Genomic DNA, 18,778 nt, shown 5'->3' with positions numbered 1-18,778 from the left:
TGTTTAATTTTTAATTTTAATATTTTTTTAATTTTAATTTTTTAATTTCAATTTTTCTACCTCATTAATTCCTTCTCTCCCTTCAAAATGACAAAATGGAGGAATTCACCCCAAAAGAAAGAACACGAAGAAATGACAGCCAGGGATTTAACCAACACAGATACAACAAGATGTCTGAAACAGAATTTAGAATCATGATAATAAGAATAATAGCTGGAGTCGAAAATAGATTAGAATCCCTTTCTGCACAGATAGAAGAAGTAAAAAATAGCCAGAATGAAATTAAAAATGCTATAACTGAGCTGCAATCACGGATGGATGCAGCGGCGACAAGGATGGACAAGGCAGAACAGAGAATCAGCAATATAGAGGACGAACTTATTGAGAATAATGAAGCAGAAAAAAAGAGGGAGATTAAGGCAAAAGAGCACAATTTAAGAATTAGAGAAATCAGTGACTCATGAAAGATGAACAAAATCAGAATCATAGGGGTACCAAAAGAGGAAGAGAGAGAAAGAGGGGTAGAAAGGTTATGTGAGCAAATCATAGTGGAAAACTTTCCTAACCTGGGGAAAGACACAGACATCAAAATCCAGGAAGCACAAAGGACCCCCATTAGATTCAACAAAACCCGACCATCAACAAGGCATATCATAGTCAAATTCACAAAATACTCAGGCAAGGAGAAAATCATGAAAGCAGCAAGGGAAAAAAAGTCCCTAACCTACAAGGGAAGACAGATCAGGTTTGCAGCAGACCTATCCACAGAAACTTGGCAGGCCAGAAAGGAGTGGCAGGATATATTCAGTGTGCTGAATCAGGAAAATATGCACCCAAGAATTCTTTATCCAGCAAGGCTGTCATTCAAAATATAAGGAGAGATAAAAAGTGTTCCAGACAAACAAAAATTAAAGGAGTTTGTGACCACTAAACCACCCTGCAAGAAATTTTAAGGGGAAATTTCTGAGGGGAGAAAAGATGAAAATATAAATAAATAAATAGATAGATAGATAGATAGATAGATACCAAAAGCAACAAAGGATTAGAAAGGACCAGAGAATACCACCAGAAACTCCAACTCTACAAACATCATAATGGCAATAAATTCATCTTTCAGTACTCACTCTAAACGTCAATGGACTCAATGCTCCAATCAAAAGACATAGGGTAACAGAATGGATAAGAAAACAAGATCCATCTATATTCTGTTTACAAGAGACCCACTTTAGACCTCAAGACACCTTCAGATTGAAAGTAAGGGGATGGAGAACCACCTATCATGCTAATGGTCAACAAAAGAAAGCCAGAGTAGCCATACTTATATCAGACAATCTAGACTCTAAAATAAAGACTGTATCAAGAAATGCAGAAGGCGGGGCGCCTGGGTGGCGCAGTCGGTTAAACGTCCGACTTCAGCCAGGTCACGATCTCGCGGTCCGTGAGTTCGAGCCCCGCGTCAGGCTCTGGGCTGATGGCTCAGAGCCTGGAGCCTGTTTCCGATTCTGTGTCTCCCTCTCTCTCTGCCCCTCCCCCGTTCATGCTCTGTCTCTCTCTGTCCCAAAAATAAATAAACGTTGAAAAAAAAATTAAAAAAAAAAAAAAAAAAAAGAAATGCAGAAGGGCATTATATCATAATCAAGGGGTCTATCCACCAAGAAGACCTAACAATTGTAAACATTTATGCGCCAAATGTGGAAGCACCCAAATATATACATCAATTAATCACAAACATAAAGAAACTCATCGATAGTAATACCATAATAGTAGGAGACTTCAACACCCCACCCACAGCAATGGACAGATCATCTAATCAAAAAATCAACAAGGAAACAATGGCTTTGAATGACACACTGGACCAGATGGACTTAACAGATATATTCAGAACATTTCATCCCAAAGCAGCAGAATATACATTCTTCTCCAGTGCACATGGAACGTTCTCCAGAATAGACCAAATACTGGGACACAAATCAGCCCTAAGTAAGTACAAAAAGATCGAGATCATACCGTGCATATTTTCAGACCACAACGCTATGAAACTCGAAATCAACCACAAGAAAAAATTTGGAAAGGTAATAAATACTTGGAGACTAAAGAGAACATCCTACTAAAGAATGAATGGGCTAACCAAGCAGTTAAAGAGGAAATTAAAAAGTATATGGAAGTCAATGAAAATGATAACACCACAAACCCAAAACCTCTGGGACGCAGCAAAGGAGGTCATAAGAGGAAAGTATATAGCAATCCAGGCCTTCCTAAAGAAGGAAGAAAGATCTCAGATACACAAGCTAACCTTATGCCTTAAGGAGCTGGAAAATGAAGAGCAAATAAAACCCCAGAACCAGCAGAAGACAGGAAATAATAAAGATTAGAGCAGAAATTAATGCTATCGAAACCAAAAAAAAAAAAAAAAAAACAGTAGAACACATCAATGAAACCAGAAGCTAGTTCTTTGAAAGAATTAACAAAATTGATAAACCACTACCTAGTTTGATCAAAAAGAAAAAGGAAAGAACCCAAATAAATAAAATCAAGAATAAAAGAGGAGAGATCACAACCAACACAACAGAAATAAAAACAATAATAAGAGAATATTATGAGCAATTGTATGCCAATAAAATGGGTAATCTGGAAGAAATGGACAAATTCCTAGAAACATATACACTGCCAAAACTGAAACAGGAAGAAATAGAAAATTTGAACAGACCCATAACCAGTAAAGAAATTGAATTAGTAATCAAAAATCTGCCAAAAAACCAGAGTCCAGGGCCAGATGGCTTTCCAGAGGAATTCTACCAAACATTTAAGGAAGAGTTAACACATTTAAGGTGTTCCAAAAAATAGAAATGGAAGGAAAACTTCCAAACTCTTTCTATGAAGCCAGCATTACCTTGATTCCAAAACCAGACAGATCCCACTAAAAAGGAGAACTATAGGGGCGCCTGGGTGGCTCAGTCGGTTAAGCATCCGACTTCAGCTCAGGTCACAATCTCACGGTCCATGAGTTCGAGCCCCGCATCGGGCTCTGGGCTGTTGGCTCAGAGCCTGGAGCCTGATTCCGATTCTGTGTCTCCCTCTCTCTCTGCCCCTCCCCTGTTCATGCTCTGTCTCTCTCTGTCTCAAAAATAAATAAACTTAAAAAAAAAAAGCTGCTGAGGATTCAACTCACTTTAAAAAAAAAAAAAAGGAGAACTATAGACCAATTTCCCTGATGAACATGGATGCAAAAATCCTCAACAAGATATTGGCCAACCGTATCCAACAATACATTAAAGAAATTATTCACCACGACCAAGTGGGATTTATATCTGGGATGCATGGCTGGTTCAATATCCACAAAACAATTAATGTGATTCATCACATCAATAAAAGAAAGGACAAGAACCATATGATCCTCTCAATAGATGCAGAGAAAGCGTTTGACAAAATACAGCATCCTTTCTTGATAAAAACCCTCAAGAAAGTAGGAATAGAAGGAGCATACCTCGAGATCATAAAAGCCATATATGAATGACCCAATGCTAATATCATCCTCAATGGGGAAAAACTGAGAGCTCTCCTCCTAAGGTCAGAAACAAGACGGGATGTCCACTTTTGCCACTGTTATTCAACATAGTATTGGAAGTCTTAGCCTCTGCAATCAGACAACACAAAGAAGTAAAAGGCATTCAAACCAGCCAGGAGGAGGTCAAACTCTCTCTTCGCAGATGACATGATACTCTATATGGAAAACCCAAGAGATTCCACCAAAAAACTGCTAGAATGGATTCATGAATTCAGCAAAGTTGCAGGCTATAAAATCAATGCACAGAAATCGGTTGCATTCCTGTACACCAACAATGAAGCGACGGAAAGAGAAATCAAGGAATCGGCCCCATTTACAGTTGCACAAAAAAACCATAAAACACCTAGGAATAAATCTAACCAAAGAGGTGAAAAATCTATACACTGAAAACTATAGAAAGCTTATGAAAGAAATTGAAGAAGACACAAAAAAATGGAAAAAGATTCCATGCTCCTGGATAGGAAGAACAAATATTGTTAAAATGTCAATACTACCCAAAGCAATCTACATATTCAATGTAATCCCTATCAAAGTAACACCAGCATTCTTCACAGAGCTAGAACAAATAATTCTAAAATTTGTATGGAACCAGAAAAGACCCTGAATAGCCAAAGCAATCTTGAAAAAGAAAACCAAAGCAGGAGGCATCACAATCCCAGACTTCAAGCTGTACTACAAAGTTGTAATCATCAAGACAGTATGGTACTGGCACAAGAACAGACACTCAGATCAATGGAACAGAATACAGAACCCAGAAATGGACCCAGAAACGTATGGCCAACTAATCTTTGACAAAAGCAGGAAAGAATATCCAATGGAATAAAGACAGTCTGTCTCTTCAGCAAGTGGTGCTGGGGAAAACTGGACAGCGACATGCAGAAGAACGAACCTGGACCACCTTCTTACACCATACACAAAAATAAACTCAAAATGGATGAAAGACCTCAATGAAGCCTTCAAAATCCTCAAGGAGAAAGCAGGCAAAAACTTCTCTGATCTTGGCCGCAGCAACTCTTTACTCAACACGTCTCTGGAGGCAAGGGAAACAAAAGCAAAAATGAACTACTGGGACCTCATCAAAATAAAAAGCTTCTACACAGCCAAGGAAACAATCAGCAAAACTAAAAGGCAACTGATGGAATGGGAGAAGATATTTGCAAATGACCTATCAGATAAAGGGTTAGTATCCAAAATCTACAAAGAACTTATCAAACTCAACACTCAAAAAACAAATAATCCAGTGAAGAAATGGGCAAAAGACATGAATAGACACTTCTCCAAAGAAGACATCCAAATGGCCAACCAACACATGAAAAAATGCTCAACATCACTCATCAGCAGGGAAATACAAATCAAAACCACAATGAGATACCACCTTACACCTGTCAGAATGGCTAACATTAACAACTCAGGCAACAACAGATGTTGGCGAGGATGCGGAGAAAGAGGATCTCTTTTGCATTGTTGGTGGGAATGCAAGCTGGTGCAGCCACTCTGGAAAACAGTATGGAGGTTCCTCAAAAACTAAAAATAGAACTACCCTACAACCCAGCAATTGCACTACTAGGCATTTATCCACGGGATACAGGTGTGCTGTTTCAAAGGGACACATGCACCCCCATGTTTATAGCAGCACTATCAGCAATAGCAAAGTATGGAAAGAGCCCAAATGTCCATCAATGGATGAATGGATAAAGAAGATGTAGTATATATATACAATGGAGTATTACTTGGCAATCAAAAAGAATGAAATCCTGCCATTTGCAACTATGTGGATGGAACCGGAGGGTATTATGCTAAGTGAAATTAGTCAGTCAGAGAAAAACAAAAATCATATGACTTCACTCATATGAGGACTTTAAGAGAAAAAACAGATGAACATAAGGGAAGGGAAACAAAAATAATATAAAAACAGGGTGGGGGGAGGACAAAACATAAGAGACTCCTAAAAATGGAGAATAAACTGAGGGTTGCTGGAGGGGTTGTGGGAGGGGGGATGGGCTAAATGGGTAATGGGCATTGAGGAATCTACTCCTGAAATCATTGTTTCACTATATGCTAACTAATTTGGATGTAAATTTTGAAAAATAAAAAATTAATTTAAAAAAAAGTAACTGATAAGTTACTTCTGCTTCTCAGAAGCGTACCTTACCAGATCAAATTCTTTAAGAAATAAAGACTTCTTGGGGCACCTGGGTGGCTCAGTTGGTTGAGCATCCGACTTCAGCTCAGGTCATGATCTTGCTTTCATGGTTTGGAGCCCTGCGTTGGGCTCTGTGCTGACAGCTCAGAGCCTGGAGCCTGCTTCAGATTCTGTGTCTCCCTCTCTCTCTGTCCCTCCCCCACTCACACTCTGTCTCTCTCTCAAAAATAAATAAACAGTAAAAAGCTTTTTTAAAAATAAAGACTTCCATACAATAGAATTTCAGGCTACATCAAATGGTGGAGGACCTTAGAAGGATGAAGAATTTGGAAGGGAAGAAAGAGGGTCTCTGCTGGTCTCTTAGCACATGGCCAGTAAGAGCAGTAAGCTCAGCCATCAGATTGGACAGTTAGGGTCACTGCAGTCTCCAGGCTCACTCCAAACACCATCCTTCCCATCTTCACATGTTCAACTGTGTGAACGTACAGAACGCTATTTGATTCAAAAGTGATCCTAAGATTCAATTAATGGAATCGCTTTATTTTGGACTAATCAAAACCCACAATCTTTATATTCAGTTCTAAATATTTTATCTATTCAAAGGATTTTTACATGCTCAATTTATTAGAAGCATAAAGTGTTTGTTTGAATAACTTAAAAAGAATAACAACAAAATCCATTTGATACACTTTGTGTCAGAGTCACCGAAATCAGTGGTTCTCAAACCTGGCTGCTTATTATTGTTTCTCAGGGAAGTGCTGATTTATTTTTTTTTCCTGGGGCGATGGTCTGGCTTTCTATATTTTTTAAAGTTCTTCAGGTCATTTTAATATGTAGGTAAGGGTCAACCAACACTGATTTAGACATTTTATATAACAGTGCTTTAGAGTCCAAATCAGCTGTTTGATAGTCAAAATATTTTCTTCCCTAAGTAAGTATAAAATCTTTACATTTTTTTTAATATTTAAAATTGGATATATAGATAAGTTAAAAGTCAACTTTTAAGACTTTAATTACTAAGGTTCCTGTGTGGCTCAGTTGGTTGAGCATTTGCCTTTGGCTCAGGTCATGATTTCACGGTTCATGGGTTCGAGCCCTGCATTGGGCTTTGCACTGACAGCTGGAGCTTGGAGCCTGCTTCAGATTCTGTGTCTCCCTCTCTCTCTGCCTGTCCCCTGCTCATACCCTGTCTCTCTCTGTCTCTCAGAAAATGAATGAAAACGTTAAAAAGATTTTTTTTTTTAGAAAAGGCTTTAGTCACTAACAGTTTATCAAAAATATTTTCATCTGCTACATCCTGGATTTGTTATTTTGTCAATAAAATCTCAAAGGAATTAGTTTAGTTATATCTGAATAAGCTATGAAGAAAATACTTCTTGAAGCTTTGAAAGAAAAATAAATCACTTATTTTTGTTTTACTAACACATTAATGAAGAACTATTATAATGAAATTAATAATCTGGACGAGTAGAAATCAAGAACTTCTAATGGTGCTAAAAGCAAAATAAAAAACAAGTGTATTTTTATTTTGGAATGTATCATATTTTTAAGCTACATGATCATGTATATACTACTTAAATAAAATATAGATGTTCCGAGTATGTTCCTGACCACTAGCACAAAGTTAGCAACAAGACACTTAATTGGAAATGTAGTGATCAGAAAATTTAATTGGTATAAATACAGGTTGCGTTGTCCACGAATTCACTTTAGCAAAAGAGCCCTAATTCTGGTATAAGATTATTCAGCAGATTGAAGTTTTGAGAGCCCTTGGAGAAAATGCCATGTTGTGTTAGAGGCTGTCATCTCTGTTGGCGAGGATGCAGAGAAAGAGGCTCTCTTTCGCACTGCTGTTGGGAATGCAAACTGGTGCAGCCACTCTGGAAAACAGTATGGAGGCCTTAAAAAATTAAAAATAGAACTACCCTAAAACCCAGCAATTGCACTACTAGGTATTTATCCAAGGGATACAGGTATGCTGTTTCACAGAGACACATGCACCCCCATGTTTATAGTAGCACTATCACCAATAGCCAAAGTATGGAAAGAGCCCAAATGTCCATCAATGGATGAATGGATAAAGAAGATATGTGTATGTATGTATGTATATATATATATACACATACACACAATGGAGTATTACTCGGCAATCAAAAAAAATGAAATCTTGCCATTTGCAACTACATGGATGGAACTAGAGGGTATTATGCTAAGCGAAATTAGAGAAAGACAAATATATGACTTCACTCATATGAGGACTTTAAGACACAAAACAGATGAACATAAGGGAAGAGAAGCAAAAATAGTGTAAAAACAGGGAGGGGGAAAAAACATAAAAGATTCTCAAATATGGAGAACAAACAGAGGGTTACTGGAGGGGTTGTGGGAGGGGCTTAATGGGTAAGGGGCATTGAGGAATTTACTCCTGAAATCATTGTTGCACTATATGCTAACTAACTTGGATGAAAATTTAAAAAATAAAATAATAACAATAATAATAATAATAAATCGATGCTAATCACCACCCCTCCCCCCCCCCCAAAAAAAAAAACGCTGTCATCTCTGTAAGGGCAATAAGAACACAATAAGACAAGTATCCAAAATATTCAGACTTATCTTTTGTAAAGCTCAGAATAAAAATCAACAATACCCAAAGCCACCTATAGATTTAATGCAATCTCAATCAAGATTCCAAGGGCATTTTTTACAGAAATAGAAAAAACAATCTTAAAATTTCTATGAAACCACGAAAGATCCTGAATACCCAAAGTAATCTTGTGAAAGAATAAAGCTAGACGCATCATACTTTCTGATTTCAAAGTATATTACAAAACAGTACAGTATTGGCATAAAAACATACACATAGACTCACATGAATTGAAAGCCCAGAAATAAACACACATATATATGGTCAACTAATATGTGACAAGGAAACCAAGAATACTAAGTGGGTAAAGGATAGTTTCTTCAATAAATGATGTTGGGGGGCGCCTGGGTGGCGCAGTCGGTTAAGTGTCCGACTTCAGCCAGGTCACAATCTCGCGGTCCGTGAGTTCGAGCCCCGCGTCAGGCTCTGGGCTGATGGCTCAGAGCCTGGAGCCTGTTTCCGATTCTGTGTCTCCCTCTCTCTCTGCCCCTCCCCTGTTCATGCTCTGTCTCTCTCTGTCCCAAAAATAAATAAACGTTGAAAAAAAAATTAAAAAATAAAATAAAATAAAATAAAAAAATAAATGATGTTGGGAAAACTGGATATTCACCTGCAAAATAAAATGAAACTGGATCCCTATGTTACAAAAATTAACTTGAAAAATTAATTCACAAAAATTAACTTGAAACGGATTAAAACACCTAACCATAAAACCGGACAAGTAAAAATCCCAGAAGAAAAAATAGGGGGAAAAAAACACTGACGGTGGACAATTGAAAATTGAAATGGAAAAAAAATCTATCATTTGTAATAGCATCTAACAGCGTAAAGTACTTTGTGAGGACTCATCTCAAAAAAAAAAAAAAAAAAAAAAACCTACTGATTTACAGTTGCAAAAATTAGTTGCAACCAGTAGAGGTCAGACGTTTAAATTTGCAATATGATGCTCATCCAGTTCAGAACTCTGTACCTGATTTTCAAAATATTTTCTAAATTTTCTCCCATTATTTACACCTCTTTCCTTTCAAAAAGCTCAATGCATTCCCTGCCTGATGGATAGGTGTTTTATATTGTATTTAAGGCAAACTGCAAAATCCCAAGAGGAATGTAATCCAGTAACACAAAAAGATGATGCGCTAACAACATTGTGATTCTGTGATGATTTATGAAAAGAAAGTAACTATTAGATATATATTACATCCATATACCTTACCCAATTTAACCCCAAGTTAGAAGACTGTAGGCATTTCTGGGTCTATGAGGAGTCTCAAGAGCCTAAATGCCATTCTCTCATGGCTACAAACATTTGGATCCTCCTGCATTTGAGGAGTGGATTCTAAATGCTCTCCTTTTATATTTGGGCTCACTTGTAACAGCTTCAACCATTAGCAAACTTGGCAGATCTCTATGTGTGCTTTGAGGCCAGCTCAGAAAAGCCCATGCGGGGGTGCCTGGGTGGCTCAGTCCGTTAAGTGTCTGACTTCAGCTCAGGTCATGATCTCACAGTTCATGAGTTCAAGCCCCACAGAGGGCTCTCTGCTCTGCTGACAGCAGAGCCTGCTGACAGCCTGCTTTGGATCCTCTGTCTCCCTCTCTCTGCCCCTGCCCTGCTTGTGTGCATCCCCCCCACCTCAAAACCAAATAGACATTTAAATAAAGGCTATGCATCTTCTGCTTTTTAAATGGATAGTTGAGTTGTCATGTACGGAGTCCAAGTACTCTGAGGCTACCATGTTGGTGAGACCACATGGAAATGCTCCCCTGATAGTCCCAGCTGAGCCAGGTCTTCCAGTTACCCTTCAGCTTCCAGCTGAAGCCACAGACATCGCGGCGCACAATGGCTTATAAGCAATCCCCAGTGTGCGCTGTTGGAATCCCTGACCCACTGAAACCTAAGTGCAGCAAGTAGATTGCTATTTTATGCCACTAACTTTGGAGTGATGTGTCAGGCAGAAATAGGTTACTAGAACACCCAGAGGAATGAACTGAGCTCCCTCCCTTCACCTGGGTTTTGTCAAAGCAGAATTATCCAAATCATGGGTCGACACGGGCAAATGATTTGCTTGCTTTTCTCAACCACCCTCTGGCTATTAATCTTGTTAAGAGTCAGGGCTGGGAGAAAAAAACTGGAGAGAAAGCTGCTGCATGGTAAAAATACGTGCCGATAGATGTTTAAATACAACTGAAAATTGGGCATAATGTGTTCCAAAATTGAAGTTCCCCAAATCCTCTTTCAGACTGAAGAATTATTCATTTTCAAGCTCTCTGGCTTTACACTGTTTGGCTATTAAAATCTCTTGCTGTATTGGGACTACCAGCTTCCACCCTAAATAATGGTTTTCCTGCCACATTTCCCTTGGTATGAATTCCAAACAGTGCAAATGCATATGACAATATCCATTGTAAACAGCATCTGTCATTGTTATTATGATTTTAACCAATCTCTGCTTACTTGAGAGTTGATGCTGTTTAACTGAAAGATTTGCTAATGGCAAAAAATGTACAACTGTCTGTGTTTGTGTCTATGAAACTTAAAGGCAGACTTAAAGAATCAAAGATTTTTTTTCTCCTGTAAAGCCCAAAGCTTTCACTACTATAGGCTTTTTTTCCCCCGAATAAGAACCATAGAATTAATCTCTACATCTACTTGAATAATTTTCCTTCCCAGAACTTTTTCTAATAATGTCACATTCTTTCTTGTTGCTCATTACATACTGGGAAACTAATAATGTTGTTCATTACATACTGGGAAACCAAACCTCTGTGCAGGTCAGGCATATACACATAACTTGAGTCCTGAGATTTGTCTAATTCCATTTTTTCCACAAGTATGGGTATCACTGGGAAAAAGAATAAAAATATAAAGAACGTTGCATATTTGTTAACATAAAACAAATAGAGTTTTTTTCCATTTTTGTTCCCCCACAGCATCCCAGGTAGGTTTGCGTATAAGAAAATTATAGTGAATAAAAACCTTCATCAGATCCACACATTGAGAGAAGAATTGGCATTTTTGAGAAAATTGCATAAGGAAAGCAGGAAACTTCATGATATATGGGGAGAGTTAAGAAGAAAGCATCCCTATCAGTAACAATACTGAGTTGCTGCAATTGGAAATTAATCATGTAAGATTAATATCTGGAAAAGCAGAGAAACAGTTTACTTTAGAACACAATATAGTCAGTGTCTTTGAGGACACCAGACACATTATGGTTAGAAAATGAGAAGTAAAATTTCTGTTCCCCCCGACCCCTGGAAGAAGTACAAGAAGCTTTTCAGAAGTTGAGAGAGAGAGAGAATATATACCACGTATTACAAACACTGGAATAGAAGATGAAGTGAATTTGAGGTCAATGTTGACATGGACAAATAAACAGAGGGGATATCAGCAGATGGCCATCTGAGTATGGGACCTGAAAATATTTCTATTTCAGAGAGAAGAGGCCCAAGAAGGTGATAAATGGGTGATTATTAATTATAAAGTGATCATAATTTGAATCATTCTTTAATCAGATTAAATATGCCAGATGGGCTGATGAAACTCTCCTACTACAAGCTCTGGCCATCTACAGATTTCTCCTGATTGCAGTAATTATGCACCCCTTCATCTTACAGTCTGATATGAAAGAATATTAGAAGCTATTTGTGAGCGGGAGACAGATGTGATGACTAAGGTCTTAGCAGTCTCTGAAACAAACTTGTCCAGATATAAATGAGAGAAAAGATGAAAGGCACAATGTTAACAGTATCAAGGATGCCAGAGATGAGAAAGAAAGGGTTTGTAAATGTGAAGGGAACCAGTGAGTAAAACAGACTATTATTTCCGATCATTTATGTGAAGTTGAAAAATCTGTCACAATTTCTTATTCTTGTCAATAGTCGATGTCAGTGTAGAACAACAACAAAAATCTCAGATAAAAAGTAAAGTAATTCATTGTTCAGTCACATAAAAAAAAAGACTAGATTTTTAACTTAAAAATTTTTTTAACATTTATTTATTTTTGAGAGACAGAGAGAAACAGAGCATGAGTGGGGAAGGGGCAGAGAGAGAGAGGAAGACACAGAATTCAAAGCAGGCTCCAGGCTCTGAGCTGTCAGCACAGAGCCCAACATGAGGCCTGAACCCATGAATCGTGAAATCATGACCTGAGCCGAAGTCGGACACTTAACTGACTGAGCCACCCAAGCACCCTAGATTTTTCTTTTTCTTTCTTTCTTTCTTTTTTTTTTTTTTAATTTACATCCAAGTTAGTTAGCATGTACTGCAAGAATGATTCAGGAGTAAAATCCAGTGATTCATCCCCTACATGTAACACCCAGTGCTCATCCCAGCAAGTGTCTTCCTTAATGCCCCTTGCCTATTTAGCCCATCCCCCCACCCAAAACCCCTCCAGCAACCCTTAGTTTGTTCTCTGTATTTAAGAGTCTCTTACGTTTTGTCCCCCTGGATTTTTCACTTTTTAATCTAGATTTGGCATCATTAATGTGGTTAATCTAAATCAGCTCTAAAATCTTTTATTTAAGAGATCATTATTAATCTTCAGTTACTTGGCATTTTGAAATGTACATAAAATGTTTAAGATTTTTTCATATCAATTTCATATAAATTATTCTTTAAATCAAAATGTAATAGTATCTGTGCTTCTAGAAACACATACTGTATTTTCTCCACTAGATGTCTCCAGAGAAATACAAGTAAACACTGTTAATAAGAAATACTGATAACAAGTACCCAGTTTAAAAATTTCAGAAGTGCTCAGTTCAATGAGGGACAACAGTTACATTAATTACTAAGTTTTAAAGTGAGATCTGTTACTTGATAAGCTTTTAAAGGAAAACAGCATCTAAATTTAACTAAGAAAGAAGGCATACTACCCACATTTATCACCGAAAACCTTCTGTATGCTTCCAAAAGAATGAACATTAAAGAGACATCATTTACTTTGGGGCCAAATTAGTCATCTTTTTCTCTGAATATGATTTCATTACCTTAAATATGGTAAGGCAGACCATGCCTGGAAGATCTATGGAAGCAGAGGAGATTAATCCATTGGAAATATATTGGGAGTATGGCTTGGGAAGTTCCGCTTACAGGCTTTACAGTGTGTCAGCCACAAGTATCTGAGCTTATACGTTGCCATTCTGACTTCTTTAAGTCAGGCACTGACATTCAATTTTCTTTTAGTTATATTTTAGCTAATATTTAAAGCTAAGAAAAATTTAATTTTTTCTTAATTTGAATTTGTTTTTACTGTTGACTGTCTCTTACTCAAAGGAAACAAAGATCACTGGGTCTTTGTCAGAACTTCAGTTTATACGGCTGCAAACCCAGGTACCAAAAAAGGCTAAGACCTTCACTAACCAAGCATTTGGACACTGAGTCATGCTGCCCCCAAGAATGTGTGACATTAGCTTTAAGGCCTTATCATGTTTTATAATTATTATGAATAGGCCAGTGAGAAAGCAATGTGGTGCTCCAAGAAATATTTTTAATATCCCACAAAACATATGTTAAAGAGCAGGAGTTTATACATAATTTGAGGCAAATAACTACTCTGGATCATTCCAAACCAAGGAAATGTCTTCTAAAAAATCTACTCTAGGCTTGGGTATCCAGGTTTGTTGAATCCATAGGCAATCTCAACCCTACAGTGTGTGGGCCATATTGGTTACATGCTAGCAAGAGTAGGCATACTATCACAATGATTTCACAGTCTCCAGAGGCTACAAGGCTTGCGGCAAAGATCCACTGGATAATTTGAAAACTGCCCATAAATTAGCAACCTGATAGCTAGAAACAAATGGCTCTATCTTTCAGACACATTATTTTTCTTTGGTTGCATAATAAGCCACTTCCTTTTCATTAATGACTTACATTTCCAGGTCAGACTTTACAACCCTGAAAATTAGATTCAATTGCCAAGATTTCAGCCCTCCTACAAACTACTAATAAAATTACGTAGCCAACCCAGAGGCAGGATCCTTTCATGAAGCAAAAGAATAAGGGCCCTGTGTGGAGAGAAAGAATGAGAGAGACATTGACCCTGCTGAACGCTCAGACAAGAGAGATTTTTCTCTTTTCCACACCTTGGACTATCTTTTCTCCCATTCTCTGAAACTGTTTTCCTTCCCTCAGCCTACCCAGCACTGTCAGATAGGGACTACGGTTCAATTTGTCTACCAGAAGCTAGGATCCTGGCTAAAACAGTTGCTTGACTTTCTACTACTCCATAATATCATATAGTATCACACTCCCGAGCTGAGCTTGGCTTTTTCAGTTGCAGTACTCTCATGTTTTTATATTTACACTAAGGTTTTCCTTCTTTTGGAACCCTCTCCACCCTCTAAATTTACATGTAGTTTATGTGCAGTCTGGCCCTCATTTTCAAGATTGTCCTTGATGGTATTACTTATCCTGAGTGTAAATATTTGCTGAGGGGTAGCATTTGTTGACTTCCATGGGACTTACACAAGTTCCCGTATGATGCCCAGGATGGATTAAGACTCCGTTACTTGAAACTCTGAAAAGAAAGATTTAAGAAACTTTTTAGTGTATGAGCGTATATCACGTTTTATAAAAAGTAAACCTGTGTCTCCAGTCAGAAAGGTGCAGTTCTTTTTTGAAATATGAATGCAATTCTTTGTCCATTTAGACCACAGAAGGAATCCAGGTGAATGGAAGCCATTTATTCCAATGGATAAAACTAGGAATGAATAAAAAAATGGTAACAAGGAACAAGTAGGTCAAAACTGTTCTTAAAAATTATCAATATTTTTTCAATGTACCACAGGCACTACTAAGAAAGGAGGTAACGTGACAGGAAATTTTTTATGTTGCCTGCACCCCGTACTCATAATCAAGTCTGTCATCATTCTGGCCTGTGTTTAAAGAGCTCTTTTACCCCTGATACATATTATCCAAGTCTATAACTCTTTCTCCCAATACCTCACTCCTTCCTCTCCAATCGAACCCCATTGGATTTAAGCGGATTTCAGCTTCATTACAGAAAAGCTTATAAATGGCTACAGCTGTCTAAGAGGAAAAGGGGTGCATTAACAGCAGTGAGCATCCCAGTAAAGAATGAATGACTACTTATAATGGTGATGTTGGAGAGATTTGTTTATAAGTTTGACTTACCCTTCTATAATTCCAAAATTCCATTATTATGCCTTAGAAGATGAGTAATCTACATTATAATGTCGAAACAGTCTAGAATTGAAGATTTTTATATAACTGTGTTACCGACAATATTCCAGCAGCTAATTTACTGGCATTAAGAAGACCTTATTTCCATAAAACAGTCTTCCGATCCTACTCAAAAAATAATTACTGACCACATACCAATTTACACAACAAGAGAATAATAGAAACCTATTATATAAAGCAAACCAGTAACATAGAGATGAAGTCAAAATAATTTCACTCAGAGAAATATAAATGTTAGATTAATTTTCTTCCCACAGGGGGCCAGGGACAGAATTTAATTTATATTTTGATGCCCTCTTTTCTCCAGGTCTCCTTTTGAATTGCTCTTTCATTTTCTATACCTTCATACCAAGATTTTCAAACAGGTCTCTGCATCATATTTCAGAATATATTGTCTAATTGTATGCTTTCTTAGTAAACTAGCAGCCAGTTATAGAATTATTTTAGTGCCTCAAAGCAAAATTCTATAGCAAGCTTAATGTAACTCTCCTGATACCTGGAATCCTCTCAGGCCCAACCAACCTCCCCCAAAAGCCCTTCCAATTGGAAAACATGGTTAGTACAAAATTTCTCCATATTGCCTGTGGGAAACAATACTGATGTGCCATCACAGAGGGAAAATTTTGCAACAAGACGTACTGGAATTACACTTTTACTTTAGGAGAGTGTGAAACTTACTTATTCAAAGAGTCTTATTGTAGGTTATCATTTCAGCTTATTGCTGACATCTGACATTCAGGTTTCTTTTATCCAGGGTTCTGAACATTTGATGTATCATGTGTGGAGGGATGAGAACGCATATTCTCTTGGATAGGAATCGCATCGTGTAACATTAAGAGACTTCAGTTACTCTCGGTAAAATCAGAAGAATAATTCTGGCAATACTTTTGTTTCTTATATGTGTTTAATCTATTACAGCTAGATAGTAATATTTGTTTCCAACAGGGGTTGCTTTCATCCAGTGGCTATCAGATGTGCGACCTAGACAAGTTCATCATCGTGTGAAGTATGTAATGAGGAAACAATAAAGCACAAATGTCTTTCTTTTCTGCTTCGTTTCAAGAGTTAGGAAAACTTGCCAGAAGTAGATTTATGTTAACTCTATCTATTCCTTGATATTTTAAAAAATAAGTGAAGTGGGAGGTATCTCCCAGTTTAGTAGGATTGCAAGGAAAATGTAGTCTCTTCTCCGTGTTTCGTCAGCAATCAGAATTCTTATTTCATATTTTGTACAAGTTTTAAATCTATCCAACATCTGTTTTTGATCAACAGCCATTACTGCCTTCAAATTATCAAACTTACATCTACATTTGTTCCTGGTGAAAAATAATAACCTTTCAGTTCTGATGTGAACTAAATGTGATAAGATGTGATAAGATCAAACAATGATCTCATTGAGCACAGGGACATATACTCTGACAGGGATGAATGGCAGAATATTCCTTAAAACCCAGACAAAAGCATTTTCCATAAACCCCTCCAACTTACAAAAGAATAAAACTGAAATATGAACATGCAAGGAGTCAGCTATTAAGGAGAAATATAAATTATTTTAAAATAAAAATAGATATCTTCTTCAGAATGAGAAGTAAAAGATGCTTGATGTGTTCAGTAAACATAACAAAAGTGCATTTTAGCTGCCAAATTGAAGTTGCTGATGTTTTTTGGAGAGATCTCAGATTCCCAGGTTATACAGTGCTCCCTCCCACGACTCTGACATGTATATAAACTCTGAGCTCTCCAAAGCCCACTGCCAGTTCTCTTCGTGGACTAACTGTAACGGAGAGACTAAAGATGATTCCTTTCTTACCCATATTTTCTCTACTCTTGCTGGTTGTTGTTAACTCTGCAAATGCCAATGGCCATTATGACAAGATCTTGGCTCATAGCCGAATCAGGGGCCGGGATCAGGGGTAAGTCAGTAGTTCAGTTTTATAATTTTTTTTTCTTAGCTTGTTTTATGTGTAAGTATACATAAAGTTCCTTATATATGCCTCAGGTTTTTTTTTTTCTATTTACTAAAAAGAAACAATAAAAATGAGTATTCTGTGATTTATAAATGTGTTTTGACTTTAAAAATTTCTGTCAAGGTAATTTTCATGTAATTGCTTTTTATGAAGCATTACATAATTTTAATCTAACTGACAACATTTAACGGGACATTTATTTATTATTTTATTTATTTGTATTTTTATTTCCTTCCAAAAACCTGAAATGAGGTTTCCAAAATTAAAAATATATATGGTTAGGGTTCTCATTAAGTAAGTTATCTTTGAAATATCTCACATAATGTTAAGGAAATTTTCATTTAAATTATGTATGAAAATAAAATAATGAGTAATAGAACTAGCTCTTTGAATATTTTAAAGCATTTAAGAATGCTTTTAAATTCTGCATTCTGTAAAATTTGCAAAAGTAACATATTTCTTGGAATCAATCCAACTACAACTTAGCATTTTTAAAGTTACCAGGCATAATTTAGTAACTTAACCAACCATTTATAATTTTTTTTTTTTTAAATGGATCTTGGCACTGTTCTAATGTCTCAGAGAGATTTTCACAATGCTCAAATGTTCCTTTGCTTTACAGTGCAAATAAAACTTCCATCTCTTTAAGAGAGAAAAACACTTAAAATTCTGGCACAGGATGTTCTGATCTATTTCCACTCAAAGACATAGATTTTCCTTTGTGCAGCCATATTATTCAAGTTAATTTTAATACTTATTTACTTCTGTGATGACTCACCTAGAAAATGACAGAACACGGTGTTTTTTGACATAGGAAAACTTGTCTCTTTTGCTTTCTGATTCCTCACTGTTCCAGAGTCCATTGTTCCAGATTAGAATCCCAAATGAGCACATGTTTGATTTAGGAAGGGTCAGTAGATTATCTTACTACTAGAAATAATAAGACACACATGACAACAAAACTAAGTTGAACTTAATGCTGCTTGAATATTCCTACTAAATTAACTTTTGAAATGCTGGTGTTCTCCTCTCAAGCATGTATAATTTCCTCTCTCTTTTTTCTCTCCCATAGAATTTAGTTTTTCTAATGATTCAGTATGATTGAATCAAGAAGTAGATTTTTGCAAGACTAGAATCACATCTTTGAAAATTGAGTCCACATGTTAACTTTTTTCCTGAATCATCTGACCTGAAGGTATGAAACACTGGTTGTCGTTAGGACACTAACTCTCTTTCCTTCCCTCTGTCT

General features: G+C 36.9%; 1 protein-coding gene and 1 long non-coding RNA gene across 9 annotated transcripts in view; one reads left to right on the top strand and one right to left on the bottom strand.

Annotated features, from left to right (window-relative positions):
• Positions 1–13,824: 13,824 nt before the first annotated feature.
• Positions 13,825–18,777, bottom strand: LOC123596250. Its single transcript, XR_006711620.1, has 2 exons — positions 18,308–18,777; positions 13,825–14,876 (listed from the first exon to the last, which is right to left on the bottom strand). It is a non-coding gene; the product is annotated as an uncharacterized LOC123596250 (long non-coding RNA).
• Positions 17,218–18,778, top strand: part of POSTN (periostin) — a 35,838-nt gene continuing 34,277 nt past the window's right edge. For 4 of the 8 annotated variants that reach the window (XM_045474730.1, XM_045474711.1, XM_045474721.1 and 1 more), the window contains exon 1: positions 17,257–17,475. In XM_045474730.1, the coding sequence (XP_045330686.1) occupies positions 17,357–17,475 (119 nt within the window). In that variant the 5' untranslated portion in view covers positions 17,257–17,356. Of the gene's footprint in view, positions 17,476–18,778 lie in introns of all 8 variants that reach the window. The other 4 variants (XM_045474701.1, XM_045474677.1, XM_045474686.1 and 1 more) reach the window with 2 other exon arrangements.

This window comes from Leopardus geoffroyi, chromosome A1 (assembly GCF_018350155.1).
Source record: "Leopardus geoffroyi isolate Oge1 chromosome A1, O.geoffroyi_Oge1_pat1.0, whole genome shotgun sequence".
NCBI lineage: Eukaryota > Metazoa > Chordata > Mammalia > Carnivora > Felidae > Leopardus > Leopardus geoffroyi.
Note: the sequence above shows the minus strand (reverse complement) of the source record. Positions and strands in the feature narration are given on the sequence as shown.